At 44.0% G+C, this 24489-nt stretch overlaps 1 protein-coding gene across 1 annotated transcript in view; it reads right to left on the reverse strand.

The window, feature by feature from the left end:
• plce1 (phospholipase C epsilon 1) overlaps positions 1–24489 on the reverse strand; it is a 278074-nt gene that overhangs the window by 30823 nt on the left and 222762 nt on the right. Inside the window, exons 24-27 of the mRNA XM_033034737.1 lie at positions 22508–22668; positions 12071–12332; positions 3287–3405; positions 483–611 (exon numbers count right to left, since the gene is read on the reverse strand). Of these exons, the coding sequence (XP_032890628.1) occupies positions 483–611; positions 3287–3405; positions 12071–12332; positions 22508–22668 (671 nt within the window). The remainder of the gene's footprint in view (positions 1–482; positions 612–3286; positions 3406–12070; positions 12333–22507; positions 22669–24489) is intronic.

Raw genomic sequence — 24489 nt, forward strand, 5'->3', positions numbered from 1 at the left:
AGTTTTCTCTGAGATCTACGGTTTTCACAGGCACTCCAAAGACGTACAGATTTGTAGGTTAATTGGCTTGGTAAATGTAAAAATTGTCCCTAGTGGGTGTAGGATGGCGTTAATGTGCGGGGATCGCTGGTCTGCGCGGTTTAGAGTTTAGAGATACAGAGTTTCCCCTCTGTATCTCTAAACTAAAATAAAATAATATAAAAAGATAAACCGAAGATCATCATCTCTTTCTGCTGTAAGCAGATTAATGCCATCGCCAACTATTACATTTGATTGATTGATCCAATAATAAACCAGAAAACAATTCTTAAGGAGCACTAGCACAAAATCTGGATTCCATTTCAGACTTGTTTTTGTTTTAAATTCCTAAACACAAAGATAAAGCACACATGGTTGCCCTGCAAAGCTTCCAAGCCTTTATTTATTTGAAGGCATAACTTTCGATAGGTTCCGTTGAGAAACCCGACTATACGGTGACTCACTTTGGATATTAACTGCCTGGCCGTGGTCTTCTCCTGGACAGTGTAAATGCTGAATGGTTCACGACCCGGAACTCCATAAACTGTAACACGGAATACCATAGCAGATCTTTGCTCTTCTGTATTAAACAGCTGTTTGGAATAAAAAATAGTATTAGTACTGCCTTGAAAAACTACAATAACCAGTGCTACTTTTTGTAGACAAAATGTGCGGTTGGCATTTCATTCCTTGCGGTTGGTGCCTATGGTGGATCATTGTCCTATAAGCTGCTTAAGTTGTTTAGTGTAGGAAAGAACTGCTGGTTTAAATCGAAGGTAGACACAAAATGGTGGAGTAACTCAGCGGGACAGGCAGCGTCTCTGGAGAGAAGGAATGGGTGACGTTTCAGGTCGAGACCCTTCTTCAGACTGATCTTCGGGTCGAGACCGTTCTTCAGACCGGTCTCCACCCGAAACATCACCCATTCTTTCTCTCCAGAGATGTTGCCTGACCTGCTGCGTTACTCCACCATTTTGTGTCTATCTTAGTTGTTTAGTGGCCTGACCATCTAATTTAGTTCAGTTGCGTTTACTTTAGAGATACAGCGCAGAAACAGGCGCCTTCGCCCACCAAGTCTGCAACGACCAGTGATCCCCGCACACTTACACTATCCTACACACACTAGGGACAATTCACAATTACACCAAGCCAATTAGCCTACAAACCTATAATCCATTCATTTGAGATACAAAGAACTGCAGATTGGCTCGAGGGGCCGAATGGCCTCCTCCTGCACCTATTTTCTATGTTCTATGTTTCTATGTAGATGTTGTTTTATAATAAAAGATAAAGTGTGGAGTAACTCTGTGGGTCAGGTCACATTTCAGCTCATGGACCCTTCTGTATGATGTATAGATATTACTTTCTGCCAGCTTCTCAAGGACAATTAGGTTGGAAAATAAACGCTAGACTTGTCCAAAAAAATAAAAAAATATATATGATTAAATATAAAAAAGGGAAGGGTTTAATATGAACCTGAGGACTGGTGGATATATGGAATGAGCTTCCAGGGAGGTAGTTGAGGCAGATACTATAACTACCTTTTGAAGAAATTTGAAGAGATACTAGGACAGGAAAGGTTTACATAGATACATAGAAAATAGGTGCAGGTGTAGGCCATTCGGCTCTTCGAGCCTGCACCGCCATTCAATATGTTCATGGCTGATCATCCAACTCAGTATCCCGTACCTGCCTTCTCTCCATACCCCCTGTTCCTTTAGCCACAAGGGCCAAAGGTTTAGAGGAGCAAACTAAGGCAGGTGGGACAAGTGTAGATGGATACCTTGGTCGGCATGGCTAAGTTGGGCTGAAGGGCATGTTTCTGTAATAAGGAACTGCAGATGCTGGTGTATACCAAAGCTAAACACAAAACGGTGGAGTAACTTAGTTTTAAGAAGGATCCCAACCCGAAACATCGCTTATCCGTTTTCTCCAGGGATGCTGCCTGTCCCGTTGAGTTACTCCAGCATTTTGTGTCTATCTTTGGCCTGTTTCCGTACTGTATGAATCAATATACAATTGTATTCCAATTAAAATCTGCGATTTATAAAATTAGAATTTAGTTTAGAGTTACAGCATGGAAACAGACCCTTCATCCCACAGAGCCTGCACCGACCAACAATCACTCGTACATTAGACACCAAGAGCAATTTAACATTGTCTAATTAACCTAGTAATCTGCACATTTTTGGAGTGTGGGAAGAAACCGGAGTACTTGGAGAAAACGCCCGCAGTCGCAGTGAAAACGTACAAACTCTGTACAGACAGCACCCGTGGTCAGGACTGAACCCGAGTCTCTAGTGCTGTAAGGCAACTACTCTACCACTGTGCTACTGTGTCGCCCAAAGTAATGAGAAAAGGGGAAGTACAACGGGATCTGGGGGTCCTTGTTCATCAGTCTATGAAAGTAAGCATGCAGGTACAGCAGGCAGTGAAGAAAGCGAATGGCATGTTGACCTTCATAACAAGAGGAATCGAATATAGGAGCAAAGAGGTCCTTCTGCAGTTGTACAGGGCCCTAGTGAGACCACACCTGGAGTATTGTGTGCAGTTTTGGTCCCCTAATTTGAGGAAGGACATTCTTGCTATTGAGGGAGTGCAGCGTAGGTTTACAAGGTCAATGGTTAATCCCGGGATGGCGGGACTGTCATATGCTGACAGAATGGAGTGGCTGGGCTGTACACTCTGGAGTTTAGAAGGATGAGAGGATATCTTATTGAAACATATAAGATTGTTAAGGGTTTGGACACGCTAGAGGCAGGAAACATGTTCCCGATGTTGGGGGAGTCCAGAACCTGGGGCCACAGTTTAAGAATAAGGGGTAAGCCATTTAGAATGGAGACGGGGAAACACTTTTTCACACAGAGAGTTGTGAGTGTGGAATTCTCTGCCTCAGAGGGCGGTGGAGGCCAGTTCTCTGGATGCTTTCAAGAGAGAGCTAGATAGGGCTCGTAAAGATAGCGGAGTCAGGGGATATGGGGAGAAGACAGGAACGGGGTACTGATTGGGGATGATCAGCCATGATAACATTGAATGGTGGTACTGGCTCGAAGGGCCGAATGGCCTACTCCTGCACCTATTGTCTATTGTCTATTGAAAGAATATTTTTAGAAAAAAGTGTCGGAAGGAACTGCAGATGTTGATTTAAACCTGAAGACAGACACAAAATGCTGGAGTTACTAAGCGGGACAGGCAGCATCTCTGGAGAGAAGGAACGGGTGACGTTTTGGGTCGAGACCCTTCTTCAGAATATTTTTACTCAAATTACCGCTGATGCCAGCTGTAAATTTCCAGGGTTGTTTTCTTCCATTCGACGACTGTAAATGAAGAGGCTGGATATCTCCAGAGGTTCATTGTGAGAGTTCCTTAGTTGTAGATGTCTGTATCCTGCAGAGGAAAAAGTGAGAAAGTTAACTACCTCGAGCATCAAATACCATCATCATTATTCATTGATGATCAGACCTTCCTGATTCCAAATTCAGAATTCAAAACTAAAGGTCAACTAAATCGTTTATGAACTTTACTCTCTATTTTTGTATTTCATGATAGGCTCACCGATCAAATGGCGGGCATTTGGAATGGTTTGACTGAAGTTGCTCCAAAACCAGATACTGGGAAGGTCGTGATTTCTGACTTTTGGCCATTGTTTCCTGACAACATTTCTTTGAATCACTAATAGTTTGAGAGGAGTTCTGAAGAACCATCTTGGTTGGAAGTAGAACACAAAATGCGGGACCAGAGACCAGGGTTCGATCCTGACTACGGGCTCTTGTCTGTACGGAGTTTGTACATTCTCCCCATGACCTGCGTGGGTTTTCTCCGAGATCTTCAGTTTCCTCCCACACTCCAAAGATGTACAGGTTTGTAGGTTAATTGGCTTGGTGTAAATGTAAAATTGTCCCTAGTGTGTGTAGGTTAGTGTTAGTGTGCGGGGATCGCTGGTCGTTGCAGACTTGGTGGGCCGAAGGGCCTGTTTCTGTGCTGTATCTCTAAACTAAACTAAAAATAACTGCAGCAAACATCACTGGAGGACATGGATAGGTAATGGATCGGGTCAGGACTCTTCAGTCTGATTGTAGTGGGGGAGAGGAAACTGGAAAAGCGGTGCGGGTGGGGCAAAGCCAGGCAAGTGTTAGGTGGTTACAGGTGAAGGGTTTTATTTGATCGGCAGATGTGGACAAAGGGTTGTTTTGAAAAGGGTGACAAAAGGGGCTAAATGATACAAAAAGGAAATTAGGTGGTGGGTGAGGTGGACAAGGAGAGGGATGTGGGTTTGCAGGACTTGCTCCAGTATATCGAGCGTGCGGCCCTACTGGACTTTGGAAATACCACCATTTTGGCAACGCCCGCATGTGTAATATATGCAAAGAGAATTTCGCTGTGCAGCTGCACATGTGATAAATAAAACCCCATTGAAGCACTGAGGGTGGTGATAGGAGACAATAGACAACAGGTGCAGGAGTAGGCCATTCGGCCTTCGAGCCAGCACCAGCATTCACTGTCATCATGGCTGATCATCCCTTATCAGTACCCCGTTCCTGCCTTCTTCCCATATCCCTTGACTCTGCTATCTTTAAGAGCTCTATCTAACTCTCTCTTGAAAGTATCCAGAGAATTGGCCTCCACCGCCTTCTGAGGCAGAGAATTCCACACTCACAACTCTCAGTGTGAAAAAGTGTTTCCTCGTCTCCGTTCTAAATGGCTTACCCCTTATTCTTAAACTGTGGCCCCTGGTTCTGGATTCCCCCAACATCGGGAACTGTTTCCTGCCTCTAGCCCTCACGAGAGGTAAAATGTGAAGCCTGTGGGAGGGAGATGGGTGGAAGAGGATGGGGGGGACAGGGGGGTGGAGGGAGGTTAAGGGGGTGGGACAGTGGGTGCATACCACGGTCAGGAAGTGGGGGAGGGGGGTATGGGGTGAGCACTTGCTTTTCTCTTCTTGCCATCTCTAGCCTTTGCCCACACCAACTGTCGTTCCAAACAAGGGTCGCGCACCTACAAGTCACTTATCCAGGTCCTCCAGAGACATTGCCTGGTCCACTGGGTTACTCCAGCAGTTTGTATTCATCAGTAGGCAACATTCCAGCATATGAAATTCCATATATCTACATCTAGATCAGAAGGATAACTCTAGGTACTGTAATATGTAACAATGGCACAGTTAAATAATTATCCGTGCAAAAGAGATGAAATATGATCTGGTTCATTGAGAGATAGAAATATTAAGGAGAGTCAGATTTAGATCTCAGGAACCGTAGGAATTTCACTGCGAGGTTAACAGTCCTGTTATGCGCTCCCTCTGCTGGTGTTAATTATGTACTAACCTGTTTCTCTGATTTCCATTAGTACCTCCTGCTGCCTGGCTGCTCCTGTACCTGACTGGAGGCTCCTGGCCCAAGCTGCATCACGTGAGCCTGATGACGGAGCCTCAGCTTAAAAAGACCATGTACACTGGCAGTCTCTCTCTCTGTCTCTCTCTTCCCCCCTCAGACTGGTGGCAGCAGTCTGGTGTTGGTTTAGTTTGTTTGATTGCATAGTGTTCTTTATGTAACTCTTCATTCTGTATTAACTTATTTTGCTTGGGAAGGATGGGACTGGCATTATTGTTTTTGTGGTTTTGTTTCAGGTTTATTTTCACACTGAGGCAGGTTTAGAGTCTCTGGTCCGACGGCCCATTGAGTGGTCGGCCAGAGCACCCTTTATCTTTTGTTTGCTATCCCATCCTACCCCTCTTTGTTTGTTTGATTCAGGTTTAGTTCTTTTTTTGTTAGTGAAAAATAAATAATTTTTGCATTTGAACCTGGTTTTGTATTATGTTATTGGCCTTTGAGGTATTTGATTTTGGTGGCCGTAACAGTCCACATAAACAGATCACATTATTGCTTTTCCATAATTTAACATGACAGGGTCATTGTTTTTCAATATTTGCTTCACCCATGGGAGGAGACTTTGGAAACAGAGGCTGAACCTTACCAGATACACTGCAGTTTGTATCTATCAAGATAAAGAGGTAGACTGCTAATGGCATGTTGGTCTTCATAACAAGAGCAGTTGAGTATAGGAGCAAATAAGTCCTTCTGCATTTGTACAGGGCCCTAGTGAGACCACACCTGGAGTATTGTGTGCAGTTTTGGTCCCCTAATTTGAGGAAGGACATTCTTGCTATTGAGGGAGTGCAGCGTAGGTTCACAAGGTTAATTCCCGGGATGGTGGGACTGTCATATACTGAGAGAATGGAGCGGCTGGGCTTGTACACTCTGGAATTTAGAAGGACACGAGGGGATCTTATTGAAACATATAAGATTATAAAGGGTTTGGACACGCTAGAGGCAGGAAACATGTTCCCGATGTTGGGGGAGTCCAGAATCAGGGGCCACAGTTTAAGAATAAGGGGTAAGCCATTTAGAACGGAGATGAGGAAACACTTTTCCACACAGAGAGTTGTGAAATTCTCTGTCTCAGTGGAGGCCGGTTCTCTGGATACTTTCAAGAGAGAGCTGGATAGGGCTCTTAAAGATAGCGGAGTCAGGGGATATGGGGAGAAGGCAGGAAAGGGGTACTGATTGTGGATGATCAGCCATGATCACATTGAATGATGATGCTGGCTCGAAGGGCTGAATAGCCTACTCCTGCACCTATCGTCTACTATCTATTGTCTATTGACTTCAAGTATTTAGGAAGGCAAATTTTATGTTGCAAGATGACCTGAGAGAAGATACCTAACTGATATTACACAGGGGACTGGTCAGATTGGATAAGGGACAGGCAAAATGTGTGGAAAGGAACTGCAGATGCTGATTTACACCGAAGATAGACACAAAGTGCAGGAGTACCTCAGCAGGACAGGCAGCTTCTCTGGAGAAAAGGAATACGTGACGTTTTGGGTCGAGACCCTTCTTCAGACTGAGAGTCAGGGGAGACTTGTGGCTCAAGATATCTGCTTTGATCTGTCATTTTCACTCCTTACCCTCCCATATCTCTAGTCTCCCTTTCTCCTGACACTCAGTCTGAAGAAGGATCTCGACCCGAAACGTCGAAGGGCCTATTTCCGCACAACTCTGACACTTTTCATTTTCCTTGTTTAGATGTTGCATGATATTGTAATAAACCTCCCAGTCAACCTGGTAAGTTTAAAGAGACATTGACACAAAATGTTGGAGTAATTCGTCGGGACAGGCAGCATCTCTGGATGGAAGGAACAGGTGATGTTTCAGGTTGAGATCCTTCTTCAGACCTGAAACGTCAGCCATCCCTTCTCTCCAGAGATGCTGCCTGTCCCGCTGAGTTACTCCAGTATTTTGTGACGGGGAATATTGATGGAGACAATAATCCCCTTATTAATATATTTTGGGATGGAGTGATCCAGAAGTTGTGTCATTTAAGTTTATAATTCTCCAAACTACTGCTTATATGGATTCCTGATGTTATGAGTCTATACACTAGTGAACCAAGCTTGTGGTTGTGCTCTGGAATGCATTCTGCTGCATCCCAGTATAAGATCATTGAGAGTATAAGATAATTGTGCAGTTGGAGGAAGAGTATGAGTATGCACATAAGACCTCAAGGGTGTGGTTACGAGGGAAAATTACTTCAAGCATCAGATGTTTAATCAATTCAAATGACAAGTTCCTTCCCTTCCCTCTGGAAGGCGACTCCGGACTGTCAAAGCTGCCACAGCCAGACATAAAAACAGCTTTTATCCACGAGTAGTAGCTCTACTCAATAACCAAAAATCTGTAGCCTCTTTTGCTCTGGTATTTTATTTAATTCACAGGTTTAATCAATAATGTTTTATTATTAATGTTTTATGTGTCATTCCTAACTGTCACTGTATGTCATGTTGTCACTTGCGGGCGGAGCACCAAGGCAAATTCCTTGTATGTGAATATTTGGCCAATAAACTTATTCATTCATTCAAAAGTTAAAACCTGAAGGCTAAAAGGTGTATCATGATCATTGAAGGAGAAATGGCTTCTCCAGCACATTCATTTTCAAACTTTCATTTGTTTTTTAGAGCTATAGCGTGGAAACAGGCCCTTCGGCCCACTGCACTGACCAGCGATCCCTGCACATTAACACTACCCTACACACACTGGGGACAATTTTACATTTATAACCAAGCCAATCAACCTACAAACCTGTACGTCTTTGGAGTGTGGGAGGAAACCGGAGCACCTGGGGAAAATCCACGCAGATCACGGGGAGAACGTGCAAACTCCATACAGACAAGCACCTGTAGTAAAGATCTTATTTTATCCAGAATTATCTGGACTGCCAGTATTATATACTCAACTGCATGTTATATTTCAAAATCTTACAGCTACGGACGGAATAGAGGTGAACCCGACACTTTTATTTATATTTTGTAATGTTAAAGGCAGCGTTAAAATCAACAAGCCATGGTTTCAAATTGTGACCTTGTCCATTACAGCTACATCAATAATAGAGATGTGTCTTCATCACAGTCCAGCACAAGTTAAGTGGTTATGCTGATCATTTCATCATCATTTAGAAGCCCTCAATCCCCTTCCTGGTTCGCATGCCAAGCCATGCAGTACAGATTACATTTCATATGCCTTCATCTCAGTCGAATTACTTTACAATTAGCTGCTTTGATTAGTAGTTGGCTCAATTGTGAAAAAGATCATTCCCTTTCTTATTTGCTCTGACCTTTTTGCACTATCTGCAAACTTGGACATCATTTTTACTTTATAATTAAACCCGCAACCAAAATGTCACTCATCGTTAAAAGTAGAATTTTTCCTAATAATGTTTTTTGGAGAACTTCCATTTTCTTTCTATCTTGAAAGTTCTTATTTCTGATGGGCCGTGTTTAACTTACGTTTCCTTTGCCTGGACTAATTTTCCATCCAATTTTTTAATGAAGTGACTCGTTAATTGAATCATTAGTTGCTGACAAAGAACCTTGTCAAAACCTTTATGAATATAAAGTTTCTTAATGACGTGACTCGTTAATTGAATCATTAGCTTCTGACAAAGCCCCTTTGCGCCAACCCTTTGTAATGTAGTGGTTTAACCAACTTTCACTCTCCAAATACACAACAGCTCTCCTTACACAAGATCTACTTCTCAACACATTCATTTGCCAGATTTGTCAAAAATGTTTTCCGGTAACAGCTGTTGAATATAAACATAGCTATCTTCAGTGACGGGAAAAATCTTCGACCCTCACCTTAAAATATGTTCACATTTTCAAGAATGTATCACAGTTATTAACAAAACAATACTGGACAACTTTGACAACCACAAACGGACCTTCTAAATTAATACTTATTAAAAGGTTATCCTGCCGAAATACTTTTTCTATATTCATTTTACATTTTCAAACTCCGGTCCCTTTGTTTATGCCAAGAAAGTTGGTAAACAATATTCTCCTCCTTGATGTAGTGATACTGATTATTAATCAGATATTATATTTATTTTACTCTTTATTACCAAATATAATTTGATAACGGTGAATTTGAGTTGAGTTGAGTTTAGTTTATTGTCACGTGCACCGAGGTACGGCGAAAAGCTCTTGTTGCGTGCTAACCAGTCAGCGGAAAGACTATATGTGATTACAATCGAGCCGTCCACAGAGTACAGATACAGGATAAAAGGAATAACATGAATAACGTTTAGTGCAAGATAAAGCCAATAAAGACCAATCAAACATTGTCTGAGGGTCTCCAATGCGGCAGGTGGTAGTTTAGGACCACTCTCTAGTTACATAGAAACATAGCAAATATGTGCTATTCGGCCCTTCGAGCCTGCACCGCCATTCAATATGATCATGGCTGATCATCCAACTCAGTATCCTGTACCTGCCTTCTCTACATACCCCCTGATCCCTTTAGCCACAAGGGCCACATCTAACTCCCTCTTAAATATAGCCAATGAACTGGCCTCAACTACCTTCTGTGGCAGAGAATTCCACAGATTCACCACTCACTGTGTGAAAAATGTTTTTCTCATCTCGGTCCTAAAAGACTTCCCCCTTATCCTTAAACTGTGACCCCTTGTTCTGGACTTCCCCAACATCGGGAACAATCTTCCTGCATCTAGCCTGTCCAACCCCTTAAGAATTTTGTAAGTTTCTATAAGTTGTGGTAGGATGGTTCAGTTGCACGATAACAGCAGGGAGAAAACTGTCCCTGAATCTGGAGGTGTGCGTTGTCACACTTCTATAACATTATTATACCTTGCTATGAAACAAGAACCGGAAATAACAACACACCTTCAGCCTACCCACAGTTTCAGTAACAGGAACGTCTAGTCCTTTATGGTCTTTAACCCAGCAATTTTCTCCTTGAACTAAATGGGAATGTTATCAAATAAGAGATGGCAGCAAGCACACAAGGAGAGGGGTGAACAAATGACAGGTCAAACGGGTAGGGTCTCAAAATGTACCTCAGAGAAAAACACAAGAACATTGGAGCATGGGTTTGCCACCAGGCCCTAAACCCTGCTTGGCAATTGAGTTTGATTATGACTGATCTTTGCTGGCCTCATATGCTATTTCCCATATTTATTTGGAAGATCACCACCTGAAATATATCTAATGATCTGGCCTTTAGGGCAGATAATTCCAGAGATTCACTAACCTCTAAGAGCAGACATATTTCAAAGCAAAAGAGCAGTGACATGAGTGAAAGGAGTTTTTACACATCTCGGTGTTAAGTGTTCAGCCCTTTATTTTTACAAACCACGTCCCCTTATTCATGTCTCTCCTACTAATGAAAATATTTCAATATCTACTCTGTCAATTGCCCCTGGGACCTCATATATTTGAATTAGATCGCCTCTCGTTCTGCTAAACCCCAAGGTGTACAGTGTCAAAGATAGACGCAAAACGCTGGAGTAACTCAGCGGGACAGGCAGCATCTCTGGAGAGAAGGAATGGGTGACATTATGGGTCGAGACCCTTCTTCAAAGTATCTTGCGATTATCCATAGGACAATCCCCTCATCCCAACCTGGTGAATCGCATTTGGACAATCACCACCGCTATTTATTCCTTATTATTATTCCTAATAATAGTAATTTCTTCTTTAGCTAATACAATTTCTCCTTAGGTAAGGACACCAAAACTATGGGCAGTTTTCCAAGTGTGGCTTCACTAACACTTTGCACAAAATCTATCCATTCTTAAACACTAATGGGCCTGTCCCACTTAGGCGATTTTTTAGGCAACTACAGGCGACTAGTTTGTCGCCACATGTTCGCCGGTGGTCGCCGGGGAGTAGTCTCCTCAGTCGCGCAAAAAGTTGTAGCGTCTTTCTGGTCGCTGCTAAATTTTCAACACGTTGAAAACTTTTTTGCCGACAGTGGGTTTGACGCCATTGAGCGTAGCTTGACTTCTCCTGACGTAGGTGTTGTCGTAGGTTGTCGCCAGGATGACGTAGGTTGTCGCCGGTTTTTCGCCGACCTGCTACGACTATGACAGTCGCCGGCAGTTGCCTAGAAAATCGCCAAGTGGGACAGGCCCATAACTTCTTTGCAGTAAAGACTAAAATGTCGTTGCCTTCTTAGCAAGAGAGAAATAAATAGAAAAATAAATAGGTATGGAATATAAAGTTGTTCTATTAGAAATAGTTGTTTAGTTTAGTGATACAGCGTGGAAACAGGCCCTTCGGCCCACCAAGTCTGCACCGACCAGCGATCCCCGCACATTAACACCATCCTACACACACTAGGGCCAATTTACACTTACACAAAGCCAATTAATCTACAAACCTGTACGTCTTGGACTGTGGGAGGAAACCGAAGATCTCGGAGAAAACCCACGCAGGTCACGGGGAGAACGTACAAACTCTGTACAGACAGCACCCGTGGTCGGGATTGAACCCGCGTCCCTGGCGCTGCAAGCGCTGTAAGGAAGCAACTCTACCCCTGCGCCACCGTGCCGTCCCATTAAAAATTGGATGAAAATTCATGAAATGATACAGATTCAAATGCCCCACATTTTATTTTACACTGTATCCAGATATCACCAGGGTCCTGGCATAATCTAACCTCAAAAGAGCAGTGACATAGGTGAAAGGAGTTTTTACCTGCTTTAAGTGCTTTCAATTGGACCACTCTTTGTGCTGTTATGGTGGAGCTGTTGTTTTCCACCACTGCGAAGCGAATGAAAACAAGGTCTTCAAAGTAAACGTGGTAGAAGAATTGCTCGTTCCACATGGGGTTGAGAGTGTTGCGATGGATGGGTTTTGTGCGGAAGTGGCTGGAGTCCTGTGGCATGCCCAGCACATCAATCTCAACACATGGATTCCCTGACGTGTTGCTGGGACAGACGTACTGCCCAGAAATAATCTAGGAAAAAATATTCAAGAGCTAAAGAATATTAGCTTCCCTCAGGTGAAAATGTGATTTTTTTCTTAAATAATCAACTCCTTAATTTAAAAAATGTAAATAGCTAAAGCTGAGCTCAAAATGAATTTTCACCCTCATGCATATATTTATTTCAGCTCTATCAGCTTTGGCAAATTGGGAAAAATAATACTTGGTTAGCTGGAAAAACAATTGTAGCTTGTTGATTCTTTTGTGAAGTTGGCTTCATTAATTGGATGTATTCTGACACAATAGACGGGATTTGAGAAAATACAGTGAAATTGTGTATGTGCTGTGTTTTGAAATGTTTCTCAGTCAAGGAGAGGTGTTTTAACATTTTTGGTTTCAGTCGCTACGAGAACCATATGAAAGACAACGAAAGATCATCTTATTCAAGAAATGCCCTGTAATTTTAACAAAATTGTTCATCACTAATTATCACTCAACGGTGAACTCTTCATGTGTTGGAAGGAACTGCAGATGCTGACTTACACTGAAGATAGACACTAAATGCTGGAGTAACTCAGTGGGACAGGCAGCAACTCTGGGGAGAACAAAGGGTGATGTTTCGGGTCGAGACTCTTCTTCAGACTGAGAGTCAGGGGAGAGGGAGACTAGAGATATGGAAGCGTAAGGTGTGAAAACAACAGATCAAAGCAGATGAAGTTAAGGAAATGTAGAATGGTTCATTGTTAGCTGAGTGGAAGGTGACAACAAGGCATACAATCAGTAATATTTAACCAGGAGGACAATAGAACTAGTCAGAGAACGAGTTCCATTTTGGATTGACATATGTGTAAGAATGGGACAATCAGATAAGGTAGATTTAAGAGTATGAGTAAGTAGCAACACCACCAGGTCTGAAGAAGGGTCTCGACCCGGAGCATCACCCATTCCTTCTCTCCAGAGGTGCTGCCCGTCCCGCTGAGTTACTCCAGCTTTTTGTGTCTATCGTTGGATTGACAAATTATCTTTTGGGGGTTTAAATCCTGATTTTGTAATTTTGAATATCTGTTCATTGTTATTACCATCGCCTATCATTCATTAGGGCACGTTAAGTGCCACTTCTCACTGTCGTGTTGGGGAAGTCAGCACTGAACTGAAGTTGAAGATGGTTTTCTTGCTTGGAATATGATGGAGTTAGGCAGGCCAGGAGGAAAGCATATCAGGGAAAGGACTGATGTTTCCGGTCGAGACCCTTTTTCAGGCTCTTCAGTAATCGCCTCATGATTTTTAAGTGAAAAAGTTGAAGTAAATTCCAAGTTGCTAAAACATTGTGCTATTTTGCTCAATTAAACTAGGCTACAATTTCTGATGAGTATTTGTGAAACAGAGAAAGAAATTTCTAATTTCTGGCTGCATTAAATATGATTTACCTTGCGAAAATTCATTGAATCATACAAACTTAATGGACAGATGGCCGATCAATATGTGCAGCTGTGTTGGCTTCTTGAAGGAGTCCTGGTGCTTTTTATTTGTAACCCTTGTAGTTACTCATCTTCAATTGTCTGTATAATCCAGTGAGCTATGGACTTGATTTCCAGATAATGTTTCAGATAACGAGGTCCAGCTCCAAAAAAATCTTTGACCCAAAATAATTTTTGCTCATCTTCCTTTGAGATCGCTTTACACTGGTATTAATTTCATTGACCAATTCAACAGAGGGAATAATATTTCTCTATCAAAACCCACGCATCATATTAAAAGTCTCCAGTGAGTCACTTTTGAAAAGAATAGTCTAGTTTTTCTATCTTCTCATTGTACCTATAGTCCTTTATACTGTGGCGTATGTTATGCAATTAGGTACAGCAGGCAGTGAAGAAAGCTAATGGAATGTTGGCCTTCATAACAAGAGGATTTCAGTATAGGAGTAAAGAGGTTCTTCTGCAGTTGTATAGGGCTCTGGTGAGACCACATCTGGAGTATTGTGTACAGTTTTGGTCTCCTAATTTGAGGAAGGACATCCTTGTGATTGAGGCAGTGCAGCGTAGGTTCACAAGATTGATCCCTGGGATGACGGGACTGTCATATGAGGAAAGATTGAAAAGACTAGGCTTGTATTCACTGGAGTTTAGAAGAATGAGGGGGGATCTTATAGAAACATATAAAATTATAAATGGAGTGGACAAGCTAGATGCAGAAAAAATGTTCCCTATGTTGGGCGAGTCCAGAACCAGAGGCCACAGTCTTAGAATAAAGGGGAGGCCATTTAAGACTGAGGTGAGAAAAAACTTTTTCACCCAGAGAGTTATGAATTTGTGGAATTCCCTGCCACAGAGGGCAGTGGAGGCCAAGTCACTGTATGGATTTAAGAGAGAGTTAGATAGAGCTCTAGGTGCTAGTGGAATCAAGGGATATGGGGAGAAGGCAGGCACGGGTTATTGATTGGGGCCGATCAGCCATGATCACAATGAATGGCGGTGCTGGCTCGAAGGGCCGAATGACCTCGTCCTGCACCAATTTTCTATGACATTTCTGATTCACATTAAGCTCACAGAGTAAACCGTGAACATAAATCAATGATAAATACAGCAATAAATATAAGTGCAAAACAGCACAGCGGCACGGTGGCGCAGCGGTAGAGTTGCTGCCTTACAGTGCCAGCGACCCGGGTTCGATCCTGACTACGGGTGCTGTCTGTACGAAGTTTGTACGTTTTCCCCGTGACTTGCGCGGGTTTTCTCTGGGATCTCCGGTTTCCACCCAAATTCCAAAGGCGTACAGGGTTGGAAGGTAATTGGCTTGGTGTCATTGTAAATTGTCTCTAGTGTGTGTAAGATATTGCTAGTGTGCTAGTCAGCGCGGACTCGGTGGGCCTAAGGGCCTGTTTCCGTGCTGTATCTCTAAACTAAACTAAACTAAACTAAGCAGAATGGTCCAAAATTGTAATACAAAACATGACATAAAGAATATGAAAGTATAGTAATGGGACAATCAGATAAAGTAAATGTAAGAGCAAGAGTAAATAGCAAAACCACCAGGTCTGAAGTAGGGTCTCGACCCGAAACGTCAGGTCTTTTGGGGGTTAAACAATATCTAGGTCGGCTACAATTTCTGATGAGTACTTGTGAAACAGAGAACAAAGTTTCTAATTGCTGGCTGCATTAAATATGATTTACCTTGCGAAAAAACTCCACCAGGGATGAGGTGTGAAAACGTTGACTGATGCAGGAATCAGGTAGCAGTGGAAAAGTAGCTGTTCTTAAGTCTGGGCATCAAAGCTTTCAAGCTTATTTTTCCCAGAAGGCAGAAAGGAGAAAAGTGAATGCCCAGGGGGGCAGGCATCCTTCACCATAGTTCCAGACTTCCAGATGCAACGTACCATGAAGATGGACCGGATGGAAGGAAGTGACAAACCTGAATCCATGGCCTGTATTCACCACTCTCTGCAGATTCAGATGGTCCAAAGTGGAGCTGTTGCCATTTGGGGCTAAGATTGCATCCTGTCAGAATAATTTCTATAGCTGGAAAGATTCGAGAGAAACCTCATCAACATGCCAAATGTTCCCAGATGCCTAACAAAGCAGATATGCTAATGCATTTTCTTGATCACCGCTCCAGTGTGGAGGGGCCAGATGATATGGAATCCCAGTGCAGTATGGTGGCACAGAGTTGCTGCCTTACAGCACAAGACACTGGGTTTGATTCTGACTACAGGTGCCATCTGTACCGAGCTTGTACATTTTCCCTGGGACCTCATGTGTTTTCTCCTGGTACTTCGGTTTCCTCCAATATTCCTAAGACGTGCAGGTTTGTAGGTTAATTGGCTTCTGTAAATTGTCCCTGGTGTGTAGGATAGAACTAGTGTACGGGTGATCATTGGTCTGTGTGGACTCGGTGGGCCGAATGGCCTATTTCCATGCATTCCTCCTCATTACCTGGTCCCTATTTACCTTGATATACCTCTATATTATTTATTTCTGCACCTGTATTCCAATGAAACCAACTCAAGCCTATCCAATCTTTCAACTCAGCAAAAACCTCATCTCTGAATTTCATAGCTTGTTAATCTTACCTGTTCTCTTCAATACGATCATATGATTCTGATCATTTAAGGTGGATACAAAATACTGGAGTAACTCAACGGGTCAGGCAGCATATCTGGAGAGAAGAAATTGGTGACATTTCGGGTCGAGACCCTTCAGTCTTTTGTGTCTATCTTCAGTGTAAACCAGCATCTTCAGTTCCTACTTGCACAATACTTATGACATGGTATTCAGAACTGAACTCAATATTTAGCAATGTTACATTATTTTCTAGCAATAGTCTTTCTACTTTTATGTTCTAGGCTTTAGTCCACGCAGGGAAATCTACATTATGTGACTTTAACTACCGACTTATCTTTCCCTGGTCCCTCTAAATCCCTTACATCTCTGTGTTCCAGCATTCGAAGAAGGTTCTCGACCCGAAACATCAACCATTCCTTCTCTCCAGAGATACTGCCTGTTCCACCAAGTTACTCCAGCATTTTGTGTCTATCTTCACCAGGGGCACCGCACGATTGGCAGCCCCGCCAACAGTCTGTCTGTTTTTTGTCTTTTAACATATTTTTAGTGTGTGTTAAAAGTTTGTGTAAATGTTCTCCGGTTTGCTTTATGTGGGGGGAGGGGGAAACTTTAACCGGAGATGCGATTAATTTTCGGGTCGCATCTCCGGTCGCTCTGCGGCCTACCATCGATGGAGCTGGAGGCCTCCTCGGACTGACCTTGGGCCCCACCGCGGGCCTTACCATCGAGAGCTCGCAGTCTCGGGAGAGGCCGAGTCGGGAAGCTCCAACGGCACAGAGGCTCGACTAGCCCCAACCCGGGGTCCGATCATCCGGTGTGGGGGAGCTGACATCCCCCCGATGCAGGAGCTGATCGACTTGACGTTGAGGGTCCAAAACGCCGCCGGCTACGGGAGTCAAGATCATCCCGTCAATGGAGGGCTCAAGGACTCCGACCGCAGGAGAACAAAGAAGGGAAGAGATTTGAACTTTTCTTTTGCCTTCCATCACAGTGAGGAATGTGGAGGAGTCACTGTGGTGGATGTTTAATTAAAATGTTTTTTTTGTGTTCCGTTGCTTTTTATTTGTATGACTGACTTGGCAAATGAAATTCCTCGTATATTGCAAAACATACTTGGCTAATAAAGTATTATTGTGATTGTGACTGTGACTGTGACTGTGACTGTGACTGTGACTGTGACTGTGATATCTACTTTGCCTCAACCTCACAATTCTCAACACTGAATTGGCACTTTTCTACCCAGTGAGCCTGTTGTTTTCCTTCCCCAGTCTGTTCATATTTCATTGTTACCCCCATGACCAATATTTAGATCATCTGCAAACTTCCCAATCATAGCCTCTATGTTAAAGTGTAAATAATTAAAAAATTACCCCAAAATCAAGGAACCTATTCCTAGCTCTATATAAATGGAGCCCTACATAAAGTAAGTTAGTAAGTAATACCCCTGTCCCACTTTGGAAACCTGAACGGAAACCTCTGGAGACTTTGCGCCCCACCCAAGGTTTCCGTGCGGTTCCCAGAGGTTTTTGTCAGTCTCCCTAATGGTCGAAAGTGGTTTCCGCTTCTTCTATGTTCCGGCGATTATTTCAGAAAATTCAAAACCGGCCGCGACTAAAAATAGGTTGCCGTTTTAAAAATCGGCCATTTTTTAGTCGAAGTCAGTTGCGATGCTAGTTGAAGGTGGTTCTTGGTTCTTGGTTTCTTGGTCCTCCAAAATATTCCAAATGGAATTTAAACTGGAGGTTGCCGGAGGTTGCAGGTTGTGGAAGGTAAGACCTTGCCAGATTTCTTTACTTGTTCCAATGTTTGCCGGATTTCCTATCCAAGTCATTTTTTATCTCAGTTAACCAATCGATAACCTTCTTTATATGGGGTAACAAGGTTCCAATGGTCAATAAGGGCACTCTCCAAAGAGGCCGTGAAGTAGATGGACTGGGCCTTCCTAGCTTTATTCATTATTACTGGGCATCCAATATCCAAAAGATATTATTCTGGCTCCACCGACCAGATACAGACTGGTGTCTGCTTGAATCACAGTCTTGTTATTCCTCGTCTCTCCCAGCTTTAGTATATTCCTCCCTGCCATTGAAACCCTCTTGATTTACATCCAACCCTGTCGTACTATCCACCATCAACATTTTTAACCAATTTTGTTGCCATTATAAGTTTACATCAGCTTCAGTTCTGGGTCCCATTCATAGTAACCATTTATTCCCCCCCTCTACACGACTCAAACTTTAGACAGTGGGGTTTGAATGGTCTTATGTGCATTAAGGATTTATACACTAACAACATATTTGATAGTTTTGATAACCTACACAGAAAACATGGCCTCCCACATAATCATTTCTTTAAATATCTTCAGGTCCGTCACTTTGCCATGAAATAAATTCCTTCTTTTCCTGATCTCCCTCCTGTCACAGTGTTGGATAAACTCACTCTTACCTTTGCAAATAAAGGACTGATCTCTGTAGTATATTCTCAACTGATGTCTTTAGGAGATCAAAACCTGAACAAAGTGAAAGCTAGGTGGGAGGACGACCTTGGTATAGATCTGTCTGAGGAATGCTGGACAGAAGCACTGAAAAGAGTCCATTCCTCGTCATCATGTGCTAAATTGGGGCTCATACAATTCAAAGTTTTACACAGGGTTCATTTAAGCAAAGCCAGGCTTGCTGACATATATCCAGGGGACAGACGCTGGCTGTGACAGATGCTCCTTCTCTCCAGCCAATCTAGCTCATGCATTCTGGTCCTGCCCCAAACTTGGTAACTACTGGGCAGTGGTTTTTAAAACCACCAGTGAAGTCCTTGGGATGACAGTGAGACCTTGCCCGCTTGTAGCTGTATTTGGTGCAGCAGATAAAACATTGGGTTTAAATACAACCCAGTCTGATATCATTACATTTACATCACTTTTGGCCCGTAGGAGAATCTTGCTGGTTTGGAAATCTATCACTCCTCCATCTGCTGCTGCTTGGTTGGAAGACGTGATGTTTTTTTTAAGGCTAGAAAAGATTAAATTCACATTGAGGGGGTCTGTGAAAAAGTTTTATTTGAAATGGGAACCCTTTTTTTTAATCATACTTTGAGGGTCTAAAGGTACTACCTATTGACTGAGGGCACTTGACAGTAAGTGAGGAGCTGCCTTTATTCTGTTTTGTTACTTTATTATTGTTAAAATGTGCATTTGATTTTGTGATATACTTGTATTGTGAAAACATTAGCTGCCAAGGGGTGTTTAGGGAGGGTGGGTTAGGGTTATTTTTTAATTATTATTTATAAAAAACAAAATGGAGGGAAATGTAATGCCATACGTCAGGTGTACTGTAATTTTTTTTTCCTCCAATAAAAATAAATTAAAAAAAAAAAAAAAAAATAGATGATCTTGCCCGCTCGCTTTCTGCCAAGTGAAGATCATTTTCCATTCAGAAAACCACTCAGCCACCATTGCCCTTTGCTTTAATTTTGGATCTAAAATGCTACATTCCATTTTATCCCATGGGCTTTTCATTTTCTAATCAGCCTGCCAAGTCGGGGCTTACCTAAAGCTTGCCAAAATTGAAAAACGAATGACCTTCTTTTCAACCTCCTCAAAAAACCCTTCATTTGACATGACAATCCCACATCAAACCATGTTTTGCCATCCCAGTAGCTTTTTGAATTGTGAACCTATTTTCCCATATTTCAAATATAAACAGCTCCTGGAAGGAAATTCATAATAGACAATAGACAATAGACAATAAGTGCAGGAGTAGGCCATTCGGCCCTTCGAGCCAGCACCGTCATTCAATGTGATCATGGCTGATCATCCCCAATCAGTACCCCGTTCCTGCCTTCTCCCCATATCCCCTGACTCCGCTATTTTTAAGAGCCCTATCTAGCTCTCTCTTGAAAGCATCCAGAGAACCGGCCTCCACCACTCTCTGAGGCAGAGAATTCCACAGACTCACAACTCTGTGAGAAAAAGTGTTTCCTCATCTCCGTTCTAAATGGCTCACCCCTTATTCTTAACCTGTGGCCCCTAGTTCTGGACTCCCCCAACATCGGGAACATGTTTCCTGCCTCAAGTGTGTCCAAACCCTTAATAATCATACGTTTCAATAAGATATCCTCTCATCCTTCTAAACTCCAGAGTGTACAAGCCCAGCCGCTCCATTCTCTCAGCATATGACAGTCCCGCCATCCCAGGAAATAACCTTGTAAACCTACGCTGCACTCCCTCAATAGTAAGAATGTCCTTCCTCAAATTAGGGGACCAAAACTGCACACAATAACTCAGTGTTGCACAGAAAATCAAAGGTTATTCAATTGACAGCTTCTCATCAACCAAGGTTGCTAGAGTGTGGATATAATTAATCTGTAAACCATAAACGAGCCAAGTAGTTAGTACATTTAAGTGAAGTTAATAATACTACATGAGCTGAAGCAACTTAATTTGAAATGCAATAGGTAGAAAAACACCTAAAGAAGATACAATTAGAAGGCAGAAGGTGTCACCCTCTCTACACTGCAGTCCTGCTAAATCAACTGAGCTAAAGATAGACACAAAAGGTTGGAGTAACTCAGCGGGTCAGGCAGCATCTCTGGAGCAAAGAAATAGGTGACATTTTGGCTCAAGACCCTTCTTCAGACTGAGAGTCAGGGGAAAGGGAAATTAGAGATATAGATAGATGGTAGGCAAAAAAACACTTAGCGGGTGAGGCTGCATCTATGGAGAGAAGGAATAGGCGATGTTTCGGGTCGAGACCCTTCTTCAGACTGATGTGGGGGGGTGAGGGAAAAATAAAGGAAGTGGCGGAGACAGTGGGCTGTGGGAGAGCTGGGAAGGGGAGGGAAAGGAGGGAGAAAGCAAGGACTACATGAAATTGGAGAAGTCAATGTTTATACCCAAGCGAAATATGAGTTGCTGTTCCTCCAATTTGCGCTGGGCCTCACTCTGGCAATGGAGGAGGCCCAGGACAGAAAGGTCAGATTCGGAATGGGAGGGGAAGTTGAAGTGCTGGGACATGGGGCGATCAGGTTGGTTATTGCGAACTGAGCAGAGGTGTTGGGCAAAGTGATCGCCAAGCCTGCGCTTGGTCTCGCCAATGTAGAGAAGTTGGCACCTGGAACAGCGGATGCAATAGATGAGGTTGGAGGAGGTGCAGGTGAACCTCTGACGCACCTGGAAAGACTGTTTGGGTCCTTGGATGGAGACGAGGGGGGAGGTAAAGGTCAGGTGTTGCATCTCCTGCGGTTGCAGGGGAAAGTACCCGGGGAGGGGGTGGTTTGGGTGGGAAGGGACGAATTGACCAGAGAGTTACGGAGGGAGTGGTCTCTGCGGAAAGCAGACAGGGGTGGAGATGTGTAGATGTGGCCAGTGGTGGGATCCCGTTAGAGGTGGCGAAAATGTCGGAGGATTATATGTTGTATGCGACAGCTGATGGGGTGGAAGGTGAGGATAAGGGGGACTCCGTCCTTGTTACGAGTGGGGAGATGGGGAGTGAGAGTGGAGCTATGGGATATAGAGGAGACCCTGGTGAGAGCCTCATCTATAGTACAAGAGGGGAACCCCCGTTCCTTAAAGAATGAGGACATCTACAATGCCCTGGAGTGTAACGCCTCATCCTGGGAGCAGATGCGGCGTAGACGGAGGAATTGGGAGTAGGGGATGCAGTCCTTACAGGAAGCAGGGTGGGAAGAAGTGTAGCCTAGATAGCCATGGGAGTCAGTGGGTTTGTAGTAGATGTCGGTCAGTAGTCTGTTGCCTGCAATGGAGACAGTGAGGTCTAGAAACGGTAGGGAGATGTTGGAGATGGTCCAGGTGAATTTGAATGCTGGATGGAAGTTAGTGGTGAAATGGATGAAGTAGATAAAGAACAAATGAATGAAAGATATGCAAAAAAGTAACAATGATAAAGACCATTGTTAGCTGTGTGCTAGGTGAAAATGAGTTACAGACAATGAGACTCAACAAGATGACTTTGAATCTAGTACAATGAATTGGGTGGGGGAGGGATTGAGAGAGAGGGGATGCCAGGGTTACTTGAAGTTAGAGATATCAATATTTGATGTCTGTCCGGTATAAACAAGTATCTGCAGTTCCTTCAACTCTGTTCTTGCCTTTGTACTGCGAGAAAAAACAAAAGAACGTTTCTTTCCACTTACTGTTATGGAATGTAAGGATGGGCTCATGTTCTCTATCCGTTCAAGAGGAGAAAACTGATTGTTCATGCGACAGTTTCTGTCCCACAAAACGGATGATTTTAGCACATAACCGCATCCGCCATTGGCCTCAAACATGGCTGCGTTCAGATGCATTGGCAGATCTGAAAAGAGGTGAGAGAATTAGAATGAATTAGAATTTCCTTTATTGTCATTCAGACCTTACGGTCTGAACGAAATTTCGTGCCTGCAGTCATACATACAATAATACAATAATAAACAACAATAAACACAAATTAACATCCACCACAGTGAGTCCTCCAAACACCTCCTCACTGTGGTGGAGGCAAAAATCTTAGGGCTGCAGTCTCTTCCCTCCTCTTCTCCCTCTGCGCTGAGGCGATACCCCACCGGGCGATGGTACAAACAGTCCCGCGGCTCACCGAACCCCGCAAACGGGCCGGCTCAAACACCGCGGCCCGGGGTGGTCGAAGCTGCCGCCCTCCAGTCCAGCGGACGCAGCTGCTGGCCCGCGGCTGAACCCCGGACTCAGGTCACCGCCGCCAGAACGCCGTCCCAGCCACCGGAGCACCGTTCCAGCCCCGAGCCGGATCGCCCTCACGTGAGTGCCGTTCCTCCCTCGAGCTGGGCTGCTCCGACGGGAGCGCCATTCCACCCTCGAGCTGGGTCGCCCCGACGGGAGTGCCATTCCTCCCTCGAGCTGGGCTGCACCGACGGGAACGCCATTCCACCCTCGAGCTGGGCTGCACCGACGGGAACGCCGTACCTCCCTCGAGCTGGGCCGCTCCAACGGGAGCACCGTTTCCCTCGAGCTGGGCCGCCCCGACGGGAGCGCCATTCCACCCTCGAGCTGGGCCGCTCCGACGGGAGCGCCACAGCCCCTCACGGGAGAGTCTCAGCCCCGCGCCAGGTCGCCCTCACGGGAGCGTCACAGCCCCTCACGGGAGCGCCGTTCCAGCCCCGAGCCGGACCGCCCTCACGGGAGCGAGCCCAGGGCGAGTCCTGACTGGCTCTGCCTCCGGAGTCTCGAGGTCGCCAGCTCCGCCATTAGGCCTCAGCGCAGACGGAGGCAGAGAAGGGGGATACGACAAAAAAGTCGCATTCCCCCGAAGGGAGAGACAGCAAGCCCTGTTTCAACCCCCCCACCCCCACATAAACACAAACTAAAAACCAAAAACTTAACTAGACAAAACGAAAAAAACAACACAAAAAAGTAAAAACAAACGGACTGCAGGCGAGCCGCTGCTGCCAGGGCAGCGCCGCCACTTCCGGAAGAGAGAACGCTATGAACAGTGACCTTTTACATGTCAAACATTGGTCATTCTGAGTTACTGTGTACTACACGCTGTGACGCACGCAAGAGTCTGTAAAACACTTGAACGCTTAGCTTAACACAAGTCTGTATCTTCCCCGTATTTCCGAACTTGGTGTTTCACTGTGTGGGATGAATTGTAATTGAATCTCTACTGATCAACTTGAAACCCATCAGGAACTCATCACGGAAAAACCAGCCTCTTCCGTTCAATATTCTGTACTAACACCCAGTTATAAAGTTTAAGAAAGAACTGCGGATGCTGGAAAAAACGAAGGTAGACAAAAATGCTGGAGAAACTCAGCGGGTGAGGCAGCATAGACCGCTGCCTCACCCGCTGAGTTCGCATAGACCGCTGCCTCACCCGCTGAGTTTCTCCAGCATTTTTGTCTACCCAGCTATGAAGTGATTACTGAAGCATTATCAAAACTGATGAATCAAATGTTGCTTATTTTGTGACATATAACAAGTTTATATATATTTGGCATATATTTGGAGTTAATATCTATTGTCAATGATTTCATCCAATGTCAACAAGATTCTCCAGTGAATCTGGCCTTTGAAGCTGATTGTGTCATCATGTATTTCAACAATTATAATGCGATGTTGCTTCCCACTAAGTATCTGTTGTAAACTTAGGGGCAGAACACTT

The sequence above is a fragment of the Amblyraja radiata genome, chromosome 15 (assembly GCF_010909765.2).
Source record: "Amblyraja radiata isolate CabotCenter1 chromosome 15, sAmbRad1.1.pri, whole genome shotgun sequence".
Classification (NCBI taxonomy): domain Eukaryota; kingdom Metazoa; phylum Chordata; class Chondrichthyes; order Rajiformes; family Rajidae; genus Amblyraja; species Amblyraja radiata.